The sequence below is a fragment of the Pristis pectinata genome, chromosome 18, assembly GCF_009764475.1.
Source record: "Pristis pectinata isolate sPriPec2 chromosome 18, sPriPec2.1.pri, whole genome shotgun sequence".
Classification (NCBI taxonomy): domain Eukaryota; kingdom Metazoa; phylum Chordata; class Chondrichthyes; order Rhinopristiformes; family Pristidae; genus Pristis; species Pristis pectinata.
The window spans coordinates 10,415,584-10,441,515 of NC_067422.1; the positions used below are offsets into that span (position 1 = coordinate 10,415,584).

General features: G+C 39.7%; 1 protein-coding gene across 1 annotated transcript in view; it reads right to left on the reverse strand.

Moving 5' to 3' along the window:
• Positions 1–25,932, reverse strand: part of LOC127580014 (dynein axonemal heavy chain 17-like) — a 251,034-nt gene that overhangs the window by 182,129 nt on the left and 42,973 nt on the right. Inside the window, 4 exon segments of the mRNA XM_052033141.1 lie at positions 6,389–6,643; positions 10,629–10,811; positions 11,851–11,994; positions 15,665–15,805. Of these exon segments, the coding sequence (XP_051889101.1) occupies positions 6,389–6,643; positions 10,629–10,811; positions 11,851–11,994; positions 15,665–15,805 (723 nt within the window).

Genomic DNA, 25,932 nt, shown 5'->3' on the forward strand with positions numbered 1-25,932 from the left:
AATGAACCTAAACAAATCGAAAGTGTGGCTTTTTAAAGGATTTGTCAATAATTATCAAAAAGAATAAAAATGGCAAGGAGAAAAGTTCTAAAACACGAGCAGCCTAATTTTACTTCGCTGAGATGTGAGTTAATGGAACTGAAAAGGAAACAGCTACTTGAAGGTAAATTAGTTTTGGAGCACTGGGAGATATTCAAGGTAGAGACATGAGAATTCAGAACAGATATGTTCCATTTAGAAGAACAGGTGTTCCTTATTTCAAGCTCCTATGGATTTCAAGAAACAGGTAGGAAATAGCAAATAAGAGGACCTTATGACAAATACTGAGAGCTGAACTAGAAGCTTAGAAGCAGATAAAATCAAGGAATACACGATGTTCAATAAACAACTAAAGAAAAATAAGATAATAAAGGCAGATGTAGATTCTATTGGAGATCAAAATGGAAGTACAAAGGCAGAAAACATTTGTAAAGTTTAGAATCAATACTTCGCATATGTCTGAAATGGAACAGAGGATGACATGGGTATTGACTTAAGCAAGAATATGAAGTATAGGAAATTACAAACAACAAGAAAGAGGACTAACTTTCAAAGTGAAGAGATAACCATACCAAGATAAAATATATCCCAGGCTCTTAAAGTTATTGTCATAGAGCAATATAGAACAGATACAGGCCCTTTGGCACAATGAGTCCATGCCAACCACAGTGCCCACCCAGCTAGTCCCAATTTCCTGCGTTCGGTCCATATTCCTCTAAGCCCTGCCCCTCGATGTACCTGTCCAGGTGCTTCTTAAATGATACTATTATACCTGCCTCAACCACTTCCTCTGTCAGCTTGTTCCATATACTCACCACCCTCTACGTGAGAAATTTGCCCCTCAGGTCTCTCTTAAATCTTTCCCCTCTCACCCCAAGGCTATGCCCTCTAGTTTTGGACTCCCCTACCCTGGAGAAAAGACTGTTGCCATCCATCTCATCTATGCCTCTCATAACTTTAAATACTTCTACAAGGTCACTCCTCATTCTCCTACGTTCCAAGAAATAAAGACCTAGCCTGGCCAACCTCTCCCTATAACTCAGGCCCTCCAGTCCTTGCAACATCCTCGTAAATCTTTTCTGCACTCTTTCCAGTTTAACCACGTCTTTCCTATAACAGGGTGACCAAAACTATACACAGTACTCCAAGTGTGGCCTCACCAACGATTTGTACAACTGCAACATAATGTTTCAATTCCTATACTCATTGCCCTGACTGATGAAGGCCAGCATGCTAAACACCTTTTTCACCACACTGTCTACCTAAGATACCACTTTCAATTACCTGTGCACTTGTACTCCTACGTCCCTCTGTTCCATTACACTCCCTAGTGCCCTACCATTCATGGCATAAGTCCTATGTTGGTTTGACTTTCCAAAATGCATCACCTCACACTTATCTGTATTGAGATCCATTTGTACGATAACCTTCTTCACTATCAACATCTCTTAAATTTTGTGTCAAGTTTTGTATCAACCTTAAAGGAAGCAAGGGAGTATAGTGCAAGCTGTCTCTTATTTTCCAATCCTCTTGGCTGCAGATGTGATACCAGAAGGCTGGAAGGTTGTTAATGTGGTACTGTTGTTCAAAGAGGGAGAAATAGAAAAGCTATGGGGCACAGGATTAAAGTGATTAGCAGCATATTAACATGAGAGTTGATGAAACATTTTTGAACCCAACAAGTAGTGATGGATATAGTGGAATTCACTGCACGTGGAGCCAGAAATCCTCACCACATTTAACAAATACCTGGATGACCACAAAGAGCCATAACTTATAAAGCTATGAAACAAGAACCAAAAAGTTGGATTATTTTAAAGCCCACATTAGGTGGCGTGGATAGGATGAACTGAATAACCTATTTTGTGGCATAGATTTTTTTGTTTCTATGAAGGAGGGAAGGAGTTAAAGGGAAAATGGAGATGGAAGGATGGAAGAAAGATGAAGGAGGAAAGGAAAGGAGTAAGTAGGTAAAGAAAGACAAAGTAGGGGAAGGAAAGAAAAGGGAGGTTGGGTGAAGAAGAGGAGGAATGTATTGTATTTAAATAGGCTTGCATGAAACCCTATTTCCTGTACAATTTTCCCAAAACAGATATCTGAACTACAAGTTTAGTCCAATGCTAATCCCAAGTTTTATGACTCTGGGATTGTACTTGTTCCAACCTTACGTGATAAACATAATGGCCAGGACTCTACAATCAAATTGAAATTTACCTCACAGCTATCCTCCCAGTGGAAACTTCTAGGAATTGCTGGAATCCTTTTAGGTGAGACTAAAATACCCTGCCTAAGGCAAAGCACACCCATACTAAATCCTGCCTACAAACCTGGCCCACAATCAACTCAGTTTTTATTGTTTGGCTGACAACGAAATTAGATATAATATGGGAAATTAAGGCTCAGTTTTAAGTCGGACATAGTTTCATCAATACACGTAACAACCTTGTACTAAAATGGTTGAGTAAAGGAAACAATATATTATTTGGGAAATAGTTGAGCAAAAAAACTAGCTTAGCAAAAGAATATGAATTTGCAACTCAAAGTGTTAAAATGGGGCAAAGGAACAATAGGTAAAAGGTAGTTGTTCTCTCTTAAAAAAACAGACACAAGCACCTTCAAACTTTACATGAATAGAAAAGCTAGTCACTCCCTGCCTATCAAATAATGTGCGACTATCGTCAGAAAATCTTAATGTCAGTGCTGTTCACCTGTAAAACTTGCGTCTTTCACTTTGAACTAGTCATAAATGACATTTGGATTTCTTCCTTGGATCTATGGTTGTTCAGTCCTACAAGACTTAGAGTCATGGAATAATACAGCATAAAAGCAGGCCCTTCAGCCCACTGAGTCCACACCAACCATCAAGCAACAATTTACACTAATCTGACATTAATCCCACTTTATTCTCCACACATTCCCATCCAATGGCTTCCTTCCCCCCCCTCACCCCCACCCACCACTAACCAGCCCCCCATCGTTGATTCTACCACTTACCCACATACTGTGGAAATTTAGAGTGGCTAATTAACCTAGTAACCCACACATCTTTGGTATGTGTGAGTAAACCACAGCACCCAGAGGAAACCCGCACAATCACAGCAAAAACAAGCAAACTCCCCACAGACAGCACCATAGGTCAGGACTGAACATAGGTTGCTGGAGCTGTAAGCTAGCTGCACACTGTGGGCCCTACCTTCTTTAAGACTTCTTTAACTGTTGAGGATTGGTTCTAAAATAATCACCTCCACTAAGACAATGATCACCTCCACTAAGACCCAATATTGCCCCATGACAATTAATAGCCTGGTTCTCCCGCCATCAAATTCTTAGGAGCACAGCTAATCAGAAATTAACTTGAATCAAGCACTTAATTGCCCAAATCCTGCAGGCTTCCTTGTGAACAAGCCCTGGATTTTGCAGACGCATTGTAAGTCCTGGATACACTTAAAAAAAACTGCTAACTTAGATTGTGGAGAGTATAAATGAGATGGTGTGGTGGTAAAACTGGAGTCATCTGTGTGCAAATAAAAACTGACATTCTGGTATTACACTTCACTTAAATGCAGTATGTAGATGAGAAGCACTTGTGAGCTGATGTTAGCAGCTCAGAGAACACCAGGAACACTTGCGTAATGATGCAGTCATGGGAAATGAAGCCATTACTGGGCAGAACAACTCTCTGCATGCTATGGCAATGTTAACTCTGCACTGTTTGATGTTATCGACGTGCATAAACACAGAAGATCCAGAATAAATTTTTGCGACTATACAACCCGCAAGTCAAACATACAATGGCATTTTGCAGTTGGATTTTTGATGATATTCATTTGCATAATGGGAAAAACCTTTGCACTACATCAAAGAATTTCTAGGCCAAATTTGATTAAGGAGAAACTAAGAAAATCTAACAACACTTAGAAAGCAGCAATTCATGTTAAATCATCTGCTCACTGACAAAAGGGCTCCAATTCTCAAAGGCCATTGCTCTACAACATACTGAAACAGTATTCTTTGTTCTCTGCTAAAATGGCTACAAAAGTAGTAGTATTGGAAAGGAAGCATGAACCCCCAGTAGAGAAACAACCCTTCATATGCTCTAGGATAAGGCCAAGAAGAAGCATCTCATCTATGCCTAGGCAGCCAGGAAGCCCTGGTAGGCAGCAAGAAGTGGCTGCCAGGAGTGATTTAATTTAGACCTGAGAATAATTCAGGCAAAAACTCACAAAGCTCAAGACACAAGAACATAGACTAATGGTTGATATCATTCCTCTCACAAAGGAAGATGATTGTGATTGTTGAAGATCAATCATGCCAGCCTTACTGGACGAGTGCCTCAGGACCATGAGATTAATGCAAATGACACAAAAATTGGTGGTGTAGTCGACAGCAAGGAGAATAGTCTTAGGCTACAGAATGATACTGATCAGCAATACAATTGGTAGGGATGTTGGAGCAAGTTGTCCATCCATTATTCTAGAATGTGTATAAAGTGACAAGAGTATCAAGGTGTAGAATATAAAAGTAGGGAGGTCGTGGTACAATTTTATGTAACATTGGTTAGGCCATGGCTGGAATATTATGTGCAGATGTCATCACCACACAATAGGGAAAAACATGATTGCACCAGAAAGGGTGCAGAGAACATTCACCTGTTGCCTGGGATAGAATGTTTTAGTAATGAGGAAAGACTGGATTGGCTGTGTTTGTTTTCTTTGGAGTGGAGGGGTAAACAAAATTATAAGATTCATAGATACAGTAGATAGTAAGAAACTTTTTCCCATGGCAGAGGTGTCTAAGACCAGAGGGCATAGGTTTAAGGTGAAGAGTAAGAGGCTTAGAGAAGATGTTATGAATAATTTTTTCACCCAGAGGGTGGTTGGAATCTGGAACAAACTGCCTGATGGGGTGGTGGAAGCAAAGACTCTCACAAAATTTAAGCAGCAGCTAGATGACTAGATAGCTATCTAGCAGCTAGATAGCTACTAAGTGCTGGCAAATGGGATTAGTATGGATAGGTACTTAACAGTTGGCACATACATAGTGGGCCAAAGAGCCTGTTTCTGTGCTGAATGTCTTCATAACTCTTAAGTCAGGAGTTTGATGGCATTCTCTCCACATGCCTGGATGAGTAGTAGTAAAATACCCAAGATAAAATTACCCAGGATAAAATTACCTGTTTGATTGAGATCAACCACCACCTCTGCAAATGGATCCTTGACTTCCTGATTAACAGAATGCAATCAGTAAAGATAGGCGGCAACACCTCTTCCACAATTATCCTTAACACTGTAGCCCCGCAAGGCTGCATCCTCAGCCTCTTACTTTACTCCCTACATACTCACAAATGTGTGGCCAGATTCTGCTATAACTCCATTTACAAGTTTGCAGATGAAGCCACCGTAGTGGGCCAGATCTCAAACAATGACGAGACAGAGTACAGGGAGGATATAGAGAATCTAGTGGCATGATGTCAAGACAGCAACCTCTCCCTCAATGTCAGCAAAACAAAAGAGCTTATCATTGACTTCAGGAAGCAGGGTGGAGTACATGCCCCTGAATGTATCAACGTTGCTGAGATGGAGAGGGTTGAGAGCTTCAAGTTCCTAGGTGTAAATATCACCAACAATTTGTCCTGGTCCAGCCACATAGATGCTGTAGCTAAGAAAGCGCAGCAGTGCCTCTACTTCCTCAGGAAGAAGACTGCTACCATGTGAGATTTCATTGTTTGTGTTGGTTTGGGTCACGTCACATCCATATTAGCTTGGATGCTTGGTCTTGATTGTACGCCTGTGGCAACATGGAGATAATAAGTACAGTCAGCTCTGAGAATGTCAACAGTTCTCCTCCCATCATTCATTTCTGGCAATGCCTCTACATGTCCCCATTGTCAGCAACTCCACCAGCCTTGCTGCTACCACAGTAGTACCACCAAACAACTCAGAAGGTTCTCAGAAATGAAAAGGATAAAAGGTGATTGAAAAATTCTTCTGATGTTGTTAATCTGAAATTTATGTTTGTTAAATTCTTTTCTTCAAATTAGTAAATAATACCAATCTAACCATTTTAATATAATGTACTAATGGGGGGGTGGGGTAAGCATTGGAGCCTTTGGAAATATGGAGCAATGGTCCTTGTCTTTGTAACATTTTTATCTCGCTATCTCATCTAAAGCATGTGTGTAAATGTAGACACAATGTGCAGATTACCATTTTATTCCATATGTGGAAACACCAAAAAGGATCTTGATGTTTCTCTTCAATAATGATTTGGAACTGGTATAGAGCTGGTGACAACATTGTAGTTTCCACACTTATATCTATATATTTAGAAAGGAGCAACATAAAATTACCTGATCCTTAAACTGTTGAAGAGTAGGTGGAGTTGGAGGAACACCTCCTTCACCATAGGATTCTATCTCCTCCTGTGTGAGCACACGCCCATATATTAGAAATTCTTCCAGAAATTCATTGCGATCATCCACCCACAAATATGAATAATCATCAAATGAGTCCTCATACTCTTCAGCCTGCTTCATAACATTTATCACCTGAGACATTACTTCTTCTCGCATTTCTGACAAGTCTGTCATCTCCTCCAGATCTATCTATAGTCAAAGAAAAATAATATATTTTGCTATTCTGACAGGTGAAAGATTAAATGCCCTTGTACAAGACAAATCTACAAACCTAAATCAAAATGATACACATTGCTTTGCTTCAAAAATGTTTGTTCAATATGAACCTATTAAATTTTAACAAAAGAAAATCAAGAAAAGCTGCCTATTTGCAAGTGCAAGTATTACAATAGCCCCAATTTCAACTTGAAACAGGAATTGCTGGGGTGAGTAGCAAACAAAAACCTCAGATGAGGCCAGCGTGAGCTCAGTCAATTTCAACTCTAATCAACCAATTTTTGCCTCCTAATTTCAAGTTGGTGTCCTGAATTACCAATAGGCCCTTATGCCGACCATCAAATACTACCATGTACCCCTCTATACTAATCCCATTTACCAGCACTTGGTCCTCAGCCTGCAATGGCTTGACAGTTCAAGTGCTTGTCGAGAAGCTTCTTAAATTTTGAGAGAGTACCTGACACCACCACCTACTCAAGCAGATTGTTCTAAACTTCAACCACCCTCTGGGTGAAAAAAATTCTTCTGGACATCCTCTCTAAACTTCTTACTCCTCACTTTAAACATATGCTCTCTGATTTACATACTTCTGCCACAAGGAAAAGTTTTTTTTACCATCTATCGTATCTATGCTTCCTATAATTTTGTCTACCTCCATCAAATCCTCCTCAGCCTTGTCTGCTCCAAGGAAAACAACCCATCTCAGACAACATCCCAGTGAATCTCCTCTGCACCTTCTGCAGTGAAATCGGGTACGTCCTACAGTGTGGTGATCAGATCTGTACTTGATATTCCACCTGTGACCTAACCAATGTTTTATATAGTCATACCAAGATCTCACTGCTTTTATAAGCTATGCCCTGGCTAATGAAGGCAAGCGTCCTGTATGCCTTCTTTACCAGCCTATCTACCTATGCTGCCACCTGCAGGGACATTTGGACTTGTACACCAATCCCTTTGTTCCTCAATACTCCTTAGAGCCCTACCATTCACGGTGTATGTCCTCCCCTTATTTGACTCTGCCTAAATGCATCACCTCGCTCTTTTTCAGGATTAAATTCCATCTTACATTTGGGAGGGTTACAGAGGGAAAAGAGCAAACACAACTCTCTTGTTCAAGGGAAGAAGATAAAAGACAGGAAACCATGGGCCTGTTGATTTAACATCTATAGTTGTTAAGATGCTATATTCAATAATGAAAGGGGAAATAACTAATTATTTAGGAAAGCTTAAAATAATCAAACCAAGTCAACATGGATTTATGGAAAGTAAATCATGTTTAACAAATTAACACGAGCTCTTTGAGGATGTAACAGTGAGATTCAACAGAGGGGAACCTGTAGATGTAGTGTATTTAGATTTCCAATAGATATTTGACAAGGTACCAAAGCTGGTGCATGAATTAAAAGTTCATGGTTTTGGAGGAAGTTTGTTAGCGTGGATGGAAAACTGGCTATCACACAGAAAACAGTTGGAATAAATGGGTCTTCCTCAGGTTAGAAGGATGTAGCTAAGTGAAGTACCCCAGAGATCAGTTCTTGGTGCTCAATTATTTGCTATTTATATTAATGACCTGGAGGTGTTTAGAAATAGGGAAGTTTTGTTCGAATTGTACAGGGTGTGGTTGAGGCCACACCTGGAATACTGTGCACAATTTTGGTCCCTTTACCTAAAAACAAAAGCACATTATTGTATTGGGGCCAGTACAAAAGAGATTCACCTGGCTAATTTCTGGGATGAAGGGATTATCCCATTAAGAGAGGCTAAACATGTAGCATCTGTTTTCTTTGGAGTTTAGAAGAATGAGAGGTGACCTTATTGAACTATACAAGTCCTGAGAGAGCACAACAGGGTAAATGTTGACAATTTTTCACCTATCAAAGTGTCTCGAATGAGGGAACATAGTTACAAGATAAGGGACAGGTCATTTAAAACAGGAGGAACAAAGCATACTTTTCTTTCCCCCACAGACATTGGTGATTATCTGGAATTCTCCATGGTAGAGGGTTGTGGGAGCCAGATCATGAGAAGCATTTAACATGGAAGTTGGTAAATTTTTGAATAATCAGGGAATTATAGGCTATGGGAAACCGGCACAGGAGAGAAGTGGAAGCCAGCATAGATCAGCCATGATAACGTTGCATGGCGAGTCAAGATTGAGGGGCCAATGGCCTACTACTCCTCCTATTTTCTTGTGTTTTAGTGCCATTGTTCTGCCCAACTTTTCAACAGATTAATATCATTCTGTAGCCCAAGACTTCTCCTCACCACCGATAACACCACCAACTTTCGTGTCATCTTTATTTCAGATTTCCAGCAACCAATGTGTTCTGCATCTCACACTTAGAGCAAATTTTCTTTTCTCCTCTGTCCTCATTCTTCTTCCTCCATTTAAACCTCCTCAGACAGATCAGCTATAATTAAACACCTTCTCTCAGACAGCACTTATGTCATCTGGTTTCTCTCGGTCTCCACCCCACGACAAACATCCCGCTTGTACTTTCAACTCCTCTCCCATTTCTGCAACTTAATACAATCTTGCTTTCTCACTTTTCCCAGTTCTATAAAGTATCATTGACTGAAGACATTAACTTTGGTGGTCTTTGCAGATGCTGCCTGACAGCTTGAATATTACCAGCATTTTTTTGTTTTTATTTTGGATTGGCCATATATTCAATTTTTTTGCTTTTGGATAATCTGGTCATACTTTATAGATTCAGTTTTCCTCCCAGGAAGACAACTGTGGTTTTTGATAAAACTGAACAGAAGAATGACTGAATTGGTGAGCACAATTTATGACTTCTATCACTATTAAAATTGGAGCAAATGCATATTCAAATTAAATTCTAAAGGAAATAAAATTACAAAATTTGTATTCATTTAAAGATTCTAGTATCTGTGTACTATTTCTATTTTTACCCAGCTGACTACACGGGACATATTTTCTCTTTACAATATTTTTATTAAATCCATGAAAAAAATACTAGTACATGCATCAAAAAAGAAAGTAAAAATACTACTGAATACATTGTATTAAGTCGTACTTAGGATTACAATACTCTAAATCAATAATCACATATAGTAGTTAGTTAACAAGGAAAGAAAAAATTGAAATATTTTATTACAAAAAAAATCTACCCCCACTACCAAAATCCGAAGATGTTAGATAGAAGAAACAGCAAGGAAAAACCTTAAAAAATGTAACAGTGTCAGCCAATACCTGCATTTTAGTCCCCAAATCAGAGATTTTGAAAATAATTCAAAAAGGCTCCCCACAGGGTTTGAAAGTCTAGATTAGATTCAAAAACTGAACAGCGAATCTTCTCTAGATTCAAGTATGACATAGCATCCCGTAACCATTGAACATGCGTAGGTGGAGTAGCTTCCCACCATTTAAGCAATACTGCTCTCCTGGCTATAAGAGAAATAAAAGCCAGAATATGTAAATCAGAAGCCTTCAAAGTCACATCTTTTTCTCCAACAATCCCAAATAGTGCAGTCAAAGGATTAAGTTTAAAATTTATTATACAAAGTACAGAAAAAGTATGAAAGACCTCTGTCCAATATTTTTTTCAGACTCTGACAAGTCCAAAACATGTGAATTAAGGAAGCCACTCCGTTATTGCATTTATCACAGTAAGGAGATATATCAGAATAAAAACGGGATAGTTTATCTTTAGACAAGTGAGCTCTATGGACCACTTTAAATTGAAGGAGAGAGTGACGAGTACATAATGATGAAGTATTAACCAACTTGACATATTTTGAAAATATAATCTATCCTTTCCAATTCTGATTTTGTTAAAGGTATGTCACTTAAAAATAACTATTATATAGCCTTAACATTTTCAGAAATGTAACTCCTTTTTGAACATTGCAGTTACTTCAAATAAATACAGTCATCTTTCAATAATCCAAGGCTAATGATAAAGCACATGAAATTACTCTATGGTCTCACCTGATACTTCTTCCGGAAACTATGTTTTGCTAAGCGTGGCACAAGGCCTACAAGTTTATAGATATCATTCATCAAATTTTCTATGAGCATATAGAATTCACTGCCTATTCCTAAAGTTGGACGATAATCAATATCGGACTCTGTAAGCTCGAGATGTACTTCAAACAGTGGTGTAATATGAGCCTAGGGATCCAAAACATCAGAAAATAATTTAGTTTCAAAACCTGAGTACCGGCAGTTGTGAAATATATTAGGAGGAGAATAGCCTCTGTTACTTATGTCATTAAAACTGTTCAATTGTTTTTATATAGTTCTTTGCAAGTTCAAGGACAACCTCACTGAAACATTCTAACATCCTCACCAACTCATGAAAAGTGACATGTTACCACTTCCTTAATGGATTCCACCATTTTCTCAGTTATTAGGTTAATTGGCTTTTAAGTTCTCTGCTATTTCTCTCCCTCCTTTCTTGAACAATATTACATATGCAATTTTCCAACCTGTAGGAACCTTTCTAGAATTTAGGAAACCTTGAACAATCACAGACATTGCTTCATCAATCTTTGTAGCCACTTTCCTCTCGAACCCTTGGATGTAGGCCTGGGGATTTGTTAGGTGTTGGCCCCATTTATTAGCCCTGTTTTCTTTAGTTATATTGATTGTTTTAATTTCCTTCCTCCCAATTCCCCATTAGTTTTGGAATGCCTTTTGTGCTTTCTAATCATGTAGACAGATACAAAAATATTTATTTAATGTCTCTGCCATTTGCTTGTTCCTCATTATTAATTCTCCTTTCTCATCTTCTACTGGACCAACGTTTACTTTTATAAACTTAAAATACAATTTTCTCAGACTGTGCAGAGAAAATTATATTTTAAACTTATAAACGTTCATGAGTTTAAGTATATCTGAATCTATGTGCATCCGCACTGAACATGCTCACAGCATTGAATATGTGTACAAATCATGCCACCTTCAAAACCTTCCTAAAATAGCTGTATCTTGCACAAGGATCTTGATATTGCTTAACCTGAATACTGGGTATCACAGTTGAGACTTGTCATATCTAATTGTCACTGATATTAATCAAAAGGGGAAAACCATTTTAAATGTTACTCATGATTTTTCTGTTCTTGAGTTTAACTGTTTTGTGTTTACAACTATTTTCATACTACCTTAATATACATAAGCTTCTCTGCAAGTTAGCTTGAGCAGCACAAACCTCACTTTCCATGTTGCTGAGAAGAAATCGTAGAGACTTATAGACCACTGCATGAAAGCCATCTACAACCATCTTGTCTACATAATTCACATATTTTTCCCAGCTTGAAGATTTTTCTTCTGCCTTGAAAAGAATTCTGTTTTCCTGAAAACAGGGGGAAAAAAAATCAAATTTTTTTCCAAAGAACCATTATCTGTGTGCTGGAGAAGAGTAGCATACTTAAGAGTGTTTTCCGTAGTCCTTGGAATGCCTAACTTTTGTGGCTAAAATCATAATCTTGCATTTGAAAGTGAAGAAAGAAATAAAGTTCATTCTGCAATGACCTAAGCCTTCTGTTTGCCATTCAAGTCTCCCTTTTATCAAACGAGGTTGGATTCTCTATGCTGTCTTAAGCAGAACATAGAAAAGTAGAAGCAGATACAGGTCATTTGATCCCTCATGCCTGTTTTGCCATTCTGTAAGATCATGACTGACCTTTTACCTCATTGCCAGTCTCCTGCACTAAACCCATGTCCCTTAATATTTAAAAATCTATCAATATCTGTTGAATATACATCATTCAGTAATTGACTTATTGTCCAATCAGGAACGTAATCATGAACAACAAAAATATAACAGCATATGTAGGGGCAGACATATCCTATAGAGCCCTCCATTATACAATTAAATCATGGCTATTATCAACCTCAACTCTAATTTCCAATCTTAGAATCACAAAGTCATACAGCACAACACAGGCCGTTCAGCCTTTCATGTCTGCACTGACCATTAAGGAACTACTTATACAAATATTGACCCACTTTGAATTGTACTCTAAAATTATAATCTGATATTGTACTCCGAATAATGGACCCACTTCCCGGCACTTGGTCCATAGCCTGCTATGCCTTATCCCTTCAATTGTTCGTCCAGATGCTTTATAAATGTTGTAAGAGTACCTGCCTCCACCACCTTCTTAGGCAGTGTGTTCCAAACTTCAATCACCCGCTGGTCTTAGACATATCCAGCATGGAGAAAAGTTACCTATCACTTTCCTCTTATAATTTTGTATATCTGTCAGGTCCCCACTCTACTCAAGAAAAACAACCTAGCCTATTCAGTCACTCCTCATAAGTGAAACATTCCATCCCAGGCAACATCCTGGTAAATCTCCTCTGCACTCTCTCCAGTGCAAACACATCCTTCCTATAGTGTGGTAACCAGAAATGCACACTATTTTCCAGCTGTGGCTTCACCGATGTTTTATAAACTTGTACCAAGACCTCCCTGCTCTTATATTTTATGCCCCATCCTGTGTGCCTTCATCACCACATCTACCTGTGCTGTCATTTCCAGTGACCGTTGGACTTTGTTCCTCAGTACTCCCTAGTGTCCTACCATTCATGCCCTATGTCCTACACTTATTAGACACACACCCCCAAAAAAAGTATCATCTCACACTTATCAGGATTCAACTCCCCATGTTATGGCTCTGCACGGCTTACCAGCTGATCATGTCATTCTGTAGCCTAAGTATACCTTACTATCAACACTGCCAGCAATTTCAGTGTCATTTGCAAACTTACTAATCATACCACATACATTCACATCCAAGTCATTAATGGTAATATAACAATCTGATATCCATATCCTCACCATTGAACCTCACCATTGAAAAAAAATCAGAAACAACTTGTATCTGGGTAGTACTTTTATTATAACAAAATGTTGCAAGGTAATGAACAGGGCCATTATATTAAAAAAAATTGATACAAGCCACATAACAAGCTGAGTACGTTGAAGGGGGCAAGTACAAGTTTGAATTCACTGACAGCTGAAAGCATGGTCACAGGTGGAATATTTAAAATCTGGACTGATCAAGAGCCACACAAATACGTCAGATGGTGTAGTAGAGGACATAACAAAGATAGGAGAAAGGCCAAGGGAGAATTTGAAAACAAGGATGAAAATTGAGATTTGCTTAATTGGGAACATATAAAACAGCAAGTACTGGGTGTTTCATAAATGGAACTCAGGCCTCAGCAGAATTTTGGATATCTTCATGAGGGTAAAATGAGGTAGGCTAGGTAAGAATATATTAAAATACATACTGATGTAACATGAAGCAGGAAGCTCTGGAGCAGGGAAACTAAAGCAGGATCAGAGTTGTTGATGTTACACAGAAAAATAATGTTATTACTGACAGCACAGTCATGCGACTGAAGCTAATCTCATCCTAATATATGATACCAAGGATGCAATCAATCTGGTTCAATTTAACACACTCAACAAGGTGAAGAACACAATTGTTGGGTGGGTAACAGAGTTTGAATAACAAAGCACCCGCAACTCTCTTGGGTTAGGAATTCAAAATATTTACAAGTGAAAGAAGTTCATTTCATCATTGTTCTAAATGATTCATGCTTTTTCCTAAATCTGTGTTCTTAATTTCCAGCCCTGGGCAAAAGCTTCAAAGCATCCACATTGTCAATTCCTCTCAGAGTAACATTACCTAGAAATTGGATTGCATACTTTTTAAAAAAAACACTTGGCAATGGAAATTTGCAAGAGAAATTAAAGATAATGCCTTCTGTCTTCCTACTATTTACTTCTGCTCATCTAGTACAGAATATCAAACAAACAGACTGAAAATTTAGAAAGGTAATATTAGTATTAGGTGCAATATACAAAAAATGCTGGAGGAACTCATCAGGTCAGGCAGCATCCATGGAGGGAAATAAACAGTCGATGTTTCGGGCTGAGACCCTTCATCAGGACTGGAAAGGAAGAGGGCAGAAGCTGGAATGAGAAGGTGGGGGGAGGGGGAGGAGCACACGCAGGCAGGGGAGAGGCGAGTTCAGGGGAGAGGCGAGTCCAGGTGAGGGGGGGGGGAGGTAGTGGGTGGGGGAGGGGGAGAAGATGTAATAAACTGAGAGGTGATAGGTAGAAGAGGCAAAGGGCTGAAGAAGGAGGAATCCAGTAGGAGAGGGCAGTGCACGATGGAATAAAGGATGGGGGAGGGGAGCCGAGGAGATGGGCAAGTCATCAAGGCGAGGGAAGGGGACCATAGGAATAAGGGAAGACAAAGGAGTGTGTGTATGGTCCTGCCCCTCCCTCCACCTTCTTATTCTGACTTCTGCCCTCTTCCTTTCCCGTTCCAACGAAGGGTCTCAGCCCGACACGTCGACTGTTTATTTCCCTCCATGGATGCTGCCTGATCTGCTGAGTTCCTCCAACATTTTTTGTGTATTGAAGTTCATTTCATCATTGTTCTAAATGATTCACGCTTTTTCCTAAGTCTGTATTCTTAATTTCCAGCCCTGGGCAAAAGCTTCAAAGCATCCACATTGTCAATTCCTCTCAGAGTAATATTACCTTGAAATTGGATTGCATACCATTTTGTTTAATGGTAGATTCCAGCAGCTGCAGAATTATTGTGCCTCAATATTAGAGGTGCTGCTGACGTAGAGATGGGTATCATTGGCATAACTGTACTAATGCTCCTAGTGTTTTCAGACAATATTGCTCTGGAACACCATACTGAGGAAGCCAAACATAGATTCCTCAGGGCAAATATTTCTCCTTAACTTTATTGTCCAACACATTATGCAATAATCAAACCATTATTGACATGCCTATTTCCATATTTGTATCACTGCACAACTCTACTCCTGCTTTAGCTAGTTCCTCATCCAAGTGTAGAAGTTTGTTGCTTCTACACTTGACTATTCAAATACATCAGAGTCAAATGAAGTCCTGAACTTTCTGGATCTGCACAGGTAAATGCTGGCCATTTACAATGGGTAATGTAAACAGTGAATACTTCCTATTTTACCTCCAATAAATCATGAAGTTTTACTCCATCATCACGAACAACTGCATATCTTTTGTTTAACATTTGTGGTCGTCCATCAAGGTCCAAGTATGAATCTTTTTTATTGCCTCCTCTTTCAAACAAGGGGTTTGCTGACCATTCCTAGTTTTTAAAAAAACAGAAAGAATGATCCTAATCCAACCAAAATGATGCAGCTGCCATTCCGAGAATTCCAAGCAACCATATTGTCACCACTATTTGAATTGGCCAATTAATTAAACCAACCAAATTGCACCAAACATTTCTCCTTAACTTTATTGTCCAACACTTCAGACAAATAATTAAAAAATACATTAACATGTTCACTCTGAAAAGTGAGGTCTGTACTGATGGAAGCTTATTGTAATTATCTATATTTTGCTCTATGTAAACTTCACCCCAACTAATTTTCTTACTCAGATATTTATGAGCAGTAATAATGTATACATTAGGCATTTCAGTTTAACCAGCTAGTAAATTATAAATGGTATGGTAAAACCCATTTAAAATTGAATCTTTTTTCCACTGGATCATTAGTTATGCAGGTACAGCAAGCAAATAAGATAAATGATATGTTGCCCACTATTGTAAGAGACTATGAGTGCAAGAATAGAGACACCTTGCTCCAGTTTTCTTAAGCTCTGATGAGAATGTTGTTTACCTGGTCTGGTTTACCCAACCCAAGGAAGGATATAGAGAGTGCAATCATCAGATTCCTAAGATGGGAAGATTACCTTATGAATTGCCCTGGAATTTATAAAAAGGAGAGGTGGTTTAAATATATAAAATTCGCATAGTGCTAAAAAGTATAGATATAGGGATGATGTTTCCTCTCTCTGGGCTGTCAAGAACCAGGGTCACAGACTCAAAATAAGGGGCTATTCATTGAAGAGGGCAATGAGAAGAAATTTCTTCACCAATAGAGTAGATCCTTGGAATTCACTACCCAAGAGGTTTGGAACCATGGTCACTCAGTATGTTCATGACAAAGATAAATGTAGTTTTGGATATTAAGGGAATCCAGGGATATAAGGTTAATACAATAAAGAAGCTCTGAGATCAACAAACAGCCATAATCTTACTGAATGGCGGAGCAAGCATGAGTTTCCAAATGCCCTGCATCTATTTCTTATGTTCTTACCAGTTAATAATATTTGTTTGATTAAAAATGGTTACAAAAGAAAATATTACAGTAGTGACTTGGGACCAATTTCTATGTTAACATAAGCTGTAAGTCAACTGATTCAGGTGGTGCCCATTGCTCAAAACTGGCATTTTTTTTTTGCCTTGCACCAAGTTATCATTTTAACCAATCTTTTAAGCATTTGATTAATGGGTTAGCGATCAAAGGTAAACATTTTGCCATACCACTTTAGAAAAGTGTACAAGTTGCAGCTCTGTTAGATACTGTTATATCTGCAGTTGTATCTTACAAGTAACTCAAGTATGGGTCAGGAGATTTACTGAATTTATGCCAGAGTGTAGCAGTTAGCGTAATGCTTTACAGTGCCAGCGACCCGGGTTCAATTCCGGCCGCTGTCTGTAAGGAGTTTGTACGTTCTCCCCGTGTGTGCGTGGGTTTCCTCCGGGTGCTCCAGTTTCCTCCCACGCTCCAAAGACGTACGAGTTAGGAAGTTGTGGGCATGCTATGTTGGCGCCAGAAGCGTGGCGACACTTGCGGGCTGCCCCCAGAACACTACGCAAAAAGATGTATTTCACTGTGTGTTTCGATGTACATGTGACTAATAAAGATAAAGCTATCTTACAGTACAGTGCAGGAACAGTCCCTTCGGCCCACGATGTTGTGCCGAACTAATTAAGCTAATGACACCTAATTAAACTAATCCCTTCTGCCTGCACATGGTCAATATCCTTCCTTTCTCTGCATATTCATATGCCTTTATAAGAATCTCTCAAACACCTCTATTGCATCTGCCTCCACCACAGCCCCTGGCAGCACATTCCAGGCATCCACCACTCTCTGTGTAAAAAAAAAGTATGCCCACACATCTCCTTTGAACTTTCCCCCTCTCGCCTTAAATGCATGCCCTCCAGTATTAGACACTTCAACCCTAGGAAAAAGATACAGGCTGTCTACTCTATGCCTCTCATAATTTTAAGAGCCAAAGAGGGAATCCAGAACATCAAAACGTGTTCCTAATTTGATTGACAACAAAACAAGTCCAGAAAAAAATGTTATGCATAAAACTCGAAGTGATTCTAATGCAAACTGTACATTAACTTGCATCTTAATCAAGAGAGAATACTTTAGTTATCCAATAGAATCAAAAGTGTCCTATTTCTGCTGCAAGAATTAGAAGATTTGGTACCCTGAAAAGGAAGCATCACATTTGACAAATTTACCAGAGTTCCTCATGGCTTATTATGGAATAGATAAGGGGGAACCAGTGAATGTGGTGTATTTGGATTTTCAGAACGCTTTTCCATAAGGTCCTTCGCAGGAATTTTGTCCACAAGGTTAAAAAAAAGGAACTGGGGGTAACAAATTGACATGGATTGAGAATTAGCTATTGGACAGAACACAAAGATTGCAAAACAAAAACAGATCTTTCTCATGTTAGTAGGATATGAGTAGTAGGTACTGCAGGGATTGAGACTTGGGCTCTAGCTGTTCATGATCTATATCAACAATTTGGCTGAGGGGACATTTTCAGCTTTGTTGATGATACATAACTAGGTGGGATTGAGTAAGGAGGAGGATGTAAAAAGCTGCAAGAGAATATTAACAAGTTAAATGAATGGGCAAGAACGTAGCAAATGTAATAGAATGTGGCATAATGTAAAGTTATCTACCATTGTGCACAAAATAGAAAAGCAAAGTATTTTTTTAAATGGTGAGAACTTGTATTAATGTTGATTTTTAAAGGGACCTAATTGTTCTAGTACACAAGTTACCAAATGCTAATTAGCAGTTGTAGCTAATAATTACGAAGGGAAACAGTATGTTGGACTTTATTACAAGAGGATTGAGTACAGGTATGAAGATGTTTTGCTGAAAGTATAAAGGGCCTTGTGAATCCATAACTGTAGGATTCCATAACTGTGCACAGTTTTGATCTCCTTACCTGAAAAAAAGATATACTCACTATAGTCAGAATGGATTTACTGGACTAGTTCCAGGGATGGTGGGTTTGTATTATGAGGAGAGATCGAGTAGATTAGGCTTGTAATCTCAAGAGTTTTGAAGAACGTGACAAAATCTCACTGAAACTTAGAGTTTGAAAGGCTTGATGTATTAAGGATGTTGTCCATTAGCATTCAGTGATGAATTGATGGCAACAATGCTATTCTACAATTTAGGGCTGAGGCCCACATGCACCCCTAACCTTTTGAATCTGAACGTGTTCAGCAACAGAATGGATTTCCAAAATATCATAAGACACTAACAACTACTTACAGAAAAGCCTCTAGTTGATTTTTCTTTATTCATTTTGTGATATGCATCTCAAGGAAGGTCAGTATTTATTGCCCATCCCCAATTCCCATAATAAAAGTGGTGGTGAGACCCTGCAGTAATCCTTCTGATGAAGGTACTCCCACCATGTTATTGGTTAGGGAGTTCCAAAAATTTAGACACAGTGACAATGAAAGAACAGCAATACATTTCCAAGTCAGAAAGCAAAACAGCAACTGGCATTGTTCTTGCTGTTATTTCAAATTGCAAACATTTGCAGAAGTTGTGAGAGAGATGCTGAAGAATACTTCTTGTTGAATTCTGTAAAATCGAATTAGACCCAGACATTAAGTACTTATCTATGCTAATCCCATTTACCAGCACTTGGTCTGTAGCCCACTATCAGCCAGATGATTCTTAAATTTTGAAAGAGTTTCTGCCTCCACCACCCCATCAGGCAGTCAGTTCCAGATTCCAACCACCCTCAGGGTGAAAAAAGTCTTCTTCAGATTCATTCTAAACCTCCTTCCCCTTGCATTAGACCAGTGCCCCCAGGTTTCGGACATATCTGCTATGGGAAAAAGTTTCTTACTATCTTTCCTATCTATACCCCTCATAATTTTGTTTATATCAATTAGGTTGCCCCTCAGTCTCCTCTGCTCCAAGGAAAACAAACTCAGGCCTCTACTCATAACGGAAACATTCTACCCAGGCAATATCCTAATGAATTTCCTCTGCACCCTCTCCTAAAGTGTCGTGATTCAAATTTAGGCTATACCACCTGTGGCCTGATCAATGTTTTATAAAGTTTTACCACAATCTCTCTGCTTTTATATTCCATGCCCCAGCTAATAAGGCATGTCTTCCATATGCCTTCTTAACCACCTTATCTACCTGTATGCCTTCTTAACCACCTTATTGATCTGTGTCGCAGCCTTCAGGGAGCCTTGGACATCTACACCAAAATCCCTCTGTTCTTCAATACTCCCATTCATTGTGCTTGTCTTAGGTTTATAATCCCCGCAAAATGCATCTCCTCCCACTTATTGGACTTAAATTCCATCTGCTATTGCTCTGCCCATTTTACCAACTGATCAATATTGTTCTTTTGGCTTAAGACTAAACTCTTCACAATCAACAACTATAAGACCATAAGACACAGGAGCAGAATTAGACCATTCGGCCCATCAAGTCTGCTCCATCAATCGATCATGGCTGATTTATTTTTCTCTCTCAACCTCATTCGCCTGCCTTCTCTCTGTAACCTTTGATGCCCTTACTAAACAAGAAACTATCAATCTCTGCTTTAAATATATCCAGACTTGGCCTCCACAGCTGTCTGTGGCAAGGAATTCCACAGATTCACCACCCTCTGGCTAAAGAAACTCTTCCTCATCTCTGTTTTAAAGGGGCAAACTTCTATTCTGAGGACGTGCTCTCTGGTCTCTCCACGACTGGAAACATCCTCTCCACGTCCACTCCAATCAGGCCTTTCAATATTCAATAGGTTTCAATGAGATCCCCCCCATCCTTCTAAACTCCAGCGAGTACAGGCCCAGAGCCATCAAATGCTCCTCATATATTAATCTTTCACCCCCAGGATCACTCTCATAAACCTCCTCTGGACCCTCTCTAATGCCAGCTCATCCTTCAGTTAGACATGGGTCCCAAAACTGCTCACAATACTCCAAATGTGGTCTGATCAATGCCGTATAAAGCTTCCGCATAACATCTTTGTTTTTGTATTCTAGTCCTCTCGAAATGCATTGCATTTGCCTTCCTTACTACTGACTCAACCTGCAAGTTAACCTTTGGGGAATCCTGCACTAGTACTCCCAAGTCCCTTTGTACCTCCAATTTCTGAATTCCCTTCCTGTTTAGAAAAAAAGTCGGCACCTTTATTCCTTCTACCAAAGTACATGACCATACACTTCCCTATGCTGTATTCCATCTGCCACTTTTTTGCCCATTCTCCCAACCTGTCCAAGTCCTTCTGCAGACTCCCTACTTCCTCAACACTACCTGCCCCTCCACCTATATTTGTATCATCCACAAACTTGACCACAAAGCCATCAATTCCATCATCCAGATCATTAACATATAATGTGAAAAGTAGCGGATCCAACACCTATCCCTGCGAAATGCCACTAGTCACTGGCAGCCAACCAGAAAAGGCCCCCTTTATTCCCACTCTTTGCCTTCTGCCAGTCAGCCAATCTTCTATCCATACTAGTACCTTTCCTGTAATATCATGAGCCCCTATTTTGCTTAACAGCCTCACATGTGGCACCTTGTCAAAGGCCTTCTGAAAATCCAAGTAAACAACATCCACTGACTCTCCTTTGTCTATCCTGCCTGTTACTTCCTCAAAGAATTCCAAAAGGTTTGTCAGGCAAGATCTCCCCTTCGGCTGACTTCGGCCTATTTTGTCATGTGCTTCCAAGTACCCCGAAACCTCATTCTCAATAATAGATTCTAAAATCTTACCAACCACTGAAGTCAGGCTAACCAGCCTATCATTTCCTGTCTTTTATCTCCCTCCCTTCTTAAAGAGTGGAGTGACATTTGCAATTTTCCAGTCCTCTGAAACCATTCCTGAATCTAGTGATTCTTGAAAGATCACTACTAATATCTCCACAATCTCTTCAGCAACCTCTTTTAGAACCCTGGGGTGTAGTCCATCCAGTCCAGGTGACTTAACCACCTTCAGACCTTTCAGCTTCCCAATCATTTTCTCCTTCATAATAGCGACTACATTCGCTTCTGCCCCCTGGCACTTTCGAATTTCTGGCATGTTGCTGGTGTCTTCCACAGTGAAGACTGATGCAAAATACTTATTCAGTTCGTCCACTATTTCTTTGTTCCCCATTATTACCTCTCCAGCATCATTTTCCAGCGGTTCAATGTCCATTCTTGCCTCTCTTTTACTCTAGATATATCTGAAAAATCTTTTGGTATCCTCTTTTATATTATTGGCAAGCTTACGTTCATACTTCATCTTTTCTCCCCTTATTGCTTTAGTTGCCTTCTGTTGGTTTTTAAAAGCCTCCCAATCCTGTAGCTTCCTGTTAATTTTTGCAATATTGTATGCCCTCTCTTTTGCTTTTATCTTTGATTTCCCTTGTCAGCCATGATTGCCTCATCCTCCCTTTAGAATGCTGCTTATTCTTTGGGATGAACTGATCCCGTGTCTTCTGAATTACTCCCAGAAACTCCTGCCATCGTCATCCCTGCTAGGGTCCCCTTCCAATCAACTTTGACCAGCTCCTCTCTCATGCCTCTGTAGTTACCTTTACTCAATTGTAATACTGATACATCTGATTTTAGCTTCTCTCTCTCAAACTGCAGGGTGAATTCTATCATCTGATGATCACTGGCTCCTGAGGGTTCCTTTACCTTAAACTCCCTTATCAAATCTGGTTCATTGCACAACACCAAATCCAGAATTGCCTTTTCCTTTGTTGGCTCAGCCACAAGCTACTCTAAAAAGTCATCTCGTAGGCATGCCTTTCTTACATGCCTTTCCTATCTCCTGTTGTAATTTGTACCCCACATCCTGGCTACTAATTGGAGGCCTGTATATAACTCCCATCAGGGTCTTTTTACCCTTGCAGAACCCACAAGGATTCTACATCTTCTGATCCTACATCACTTCTTGCCAAGGATTTGATTTCATTTTGTTTTACCAACAGAGCCACCCCACCCCCTCTCCCCACTTGCCTGTCTTTTCGATAGGATGTATATCCTTGGATGTTTAGCTCCCAGCTGTGATCTTCTTTCAGCTGTGACTCTTGTGATGCCCACATCATACCTGCCAATTTCTAACTGCACTATTAGCTCATCTACCTTGTTTCGTATACTGCATGCATTCAAATATAACAACTTCAGTCCTATGTTCACCACCTGTCTTCTCAAATTTGTCTCCATGTTACCTGAAGTTAAATTCTTATCTCTTTCTAAACTTTGTCATATTTTTTATTCTGGAGACTTCAGTAACCTTTCCTGCACTCTCTTTCTCTTTTACTTTATCCAATCTTTTCCAAACTGTTGAACCCACCAGCCTACCATTTAGTTTAAAACCCTATCTACAGCCCTAGTTATGTGATTCACCAGGATCCTGGTCCCAGGTGAAGCCCATCCCATCGGAACAGCTCCCTCCTTCCCCAATACTGGTGCCAATGTCACACAAATTCAAACCCACTTCTCCCTCACCAATCTTTGAGCCACACATTTAACTCTCTGATCTTATTGACCCTGTGCCAATTTGCATGTGGCTCAGGTAGAAATCCAGAGAGTATTACCTTTTTGGTTCTGCTTTTTAATTTAGTCCCTAGCTGCTCATATTCCCTCAGAAGAACCTCTTTCCTTGATCTACCTAAGTCTTTGGTACCCACATGGACCACGACAACTGGAGCTTTCCCCTCCCACTCCAAATTCCTCTGCAAGTCAGATGAGATGTCCTGAACCTGGGCACAAGGCAGGCAACAGAGCCTTCAGGACTCTCAATCCTTGCAACAGAGAATTGTGTCTATTCCCCTGATTATACTATCCCCAATTACAACTACATTTCTCTTCTCTCCCTTCTCTTGAATGGCTCCCTGAACCACAGTGCCATAGTTCGGTTGCTCACTCTTCCTACAGCCCCACTCTCTTGCGCACAGGGAGCAAGAATCTCAAACCTGTTGGACAAGCTCAAGGGCTGAACCTCCTCCAGCATTAACTCTTGGATCCCCCTCCCTGTTTCATTTGCAGTCACACCCTCTTATCCCTGACCAAAGACTGAATTTGAAACAGTTAATCTAATTGGTGTGACTGCCTCCTGAAACACAGTGTCTAGGTAACTCTCCCCCTCTCTGATACGTCACACTGTTTGAAGCTCAGATTTCAAGTCATCAACTTTGAGCCCGAGTTCCTTGAGCAACCAAGACTTGCTACAGATGTGGTCACCAGAAACCACAATGGGGTCCACCAGCTCCCACATCATGCAGCTACAACACATCACCTGATTCTGCATCCCCCCCACACACACCTGATCCCCCCCCACCACCCCCCCCCCACACACACACACACACACACACACTACTGTACTGTGCCTTAAAGGGACATTCACCAATAGTAACCTAATCCGTAACACCAATTACTACCCAATCAGTCTAATTTCTATCATCAGCAAAGTGATGGAAGGTATCATCAACAGAGAAACAACAGATACTAACTCATTAATAACTTTCTCACAGATGTACAGATTGAACTTTGCTCCAGATCTCATCACAGCCTTGGTCTAAACGTAGACCAAAGCTCTGAATTCCAGAAGTAAGGCAACTCCTCAGTAAATGAAACAGTCGATGGCTGATAAGTGGCAAGTAACGTTTGCACAAAAGAAGTATCAGACACTGAGCATCTCCAACAAATGAGGGTCTAACTACTCACCCTTGACATTCTTTAGCATTCACATTACCGACTCCCCCACCAGTAATATGCTGAAGATCAAAGTTGACCACAAATTCACGAGGACTAGTCAGATAAAGATTGTCGCCACAAGAGCAGGTCAGAGGCTGGGTTTTACTGTAATGAGTATTTCACCAAGTGACACCACAAAGCCTTTCTACCACCTACAAGGCACAAGTCAGGAGCTTGATAGAATACTCTCCATTTCACCGGATGAGTGCAGCTCCAACATCATTCAAGAAGCAGCAGCCATGTGTCCCATCTACAAAACTCTTTGCAGTCTCTTGCCTAGGTTCCTCTAATAACACCACCCAAAGTGGTGACCTCTAACACAATAAACTACAAGGGCATTAGGTGCAAAGGATCATCATCACCTGCAGGTTCCCCAAGTTATACTTAGTAATGAGTCAGAAGAATATCACTGTTACGTCATCTTCACTGATTTAAATCCTGGAACTCTCTACCAGGATTGCAGCAGTTCAAGGTGGCAATTCGGCACCAGCTTCTTAAGGGCCATTAGGATGGGCAATAAATGCTGGCCTTGCCAAAGATGCCTAGATACCAAAAAATGTATAATAGAAAAATAATCCATCTGTGTCTTAAACAAAAATGAGGAATACCATAATAGCTTAAGTAGAAACTGTGCAAATATATAATTCCCTTTCTCTATCAACAATGCTTGGAAAAATTCAAATTAATTGAAAAATCACATGCAGATCTGACATGCCTGTGCACAGACTCTGCAAAGTATATGGAAAAGCTTTTCCATGATTTATCTTGATTCTAGACTATACATTTGGTTCCTTTTTTTCATATTTATCCATTCTTTAGAATCTGAGCACTTCTGCTGCTTGTTAGATATGATGATGACCATAACTCTGTTTCTTTTAAGGAGATAATGGATTTTGCTAGTCAAGCCCTTGCTTTATTCAAATATACAGTAGTTATTGTAACCTCATCCGGAAATGCTTAGCAGCAGTTAGTCAATTACAATGCATCATTAGTGCAATTTTTCTGACCATTACAATTTGTTAATTCCATTTTGCATGGAAAGGTTTTTAGCTGACATAGCACAAGTCTACAAGATACATGCTTAGTCTAACCCCTACAAATCTGGATATGCAGCACTAGTGGACAGAGACCGTGGTCAGAGTTAAACAACCTTTTTTTTAAATATTGTTGATGATCCTTGCAGCCAGTGCTGATTTAGAGCGTGCTGTCTCTCTCCATCAATGTCCACAAAGGAAGAGTTTCAAAAGCTGCAGGCTTATTAAAAATATCTGCCTCAATTTACCAATGTATTTTTAGAATCTTCATTATGGATCTACATTTCCACCGTTTTTATATTTCATTTTTAAACTTTATGTATACTTTTTAAATATTATGT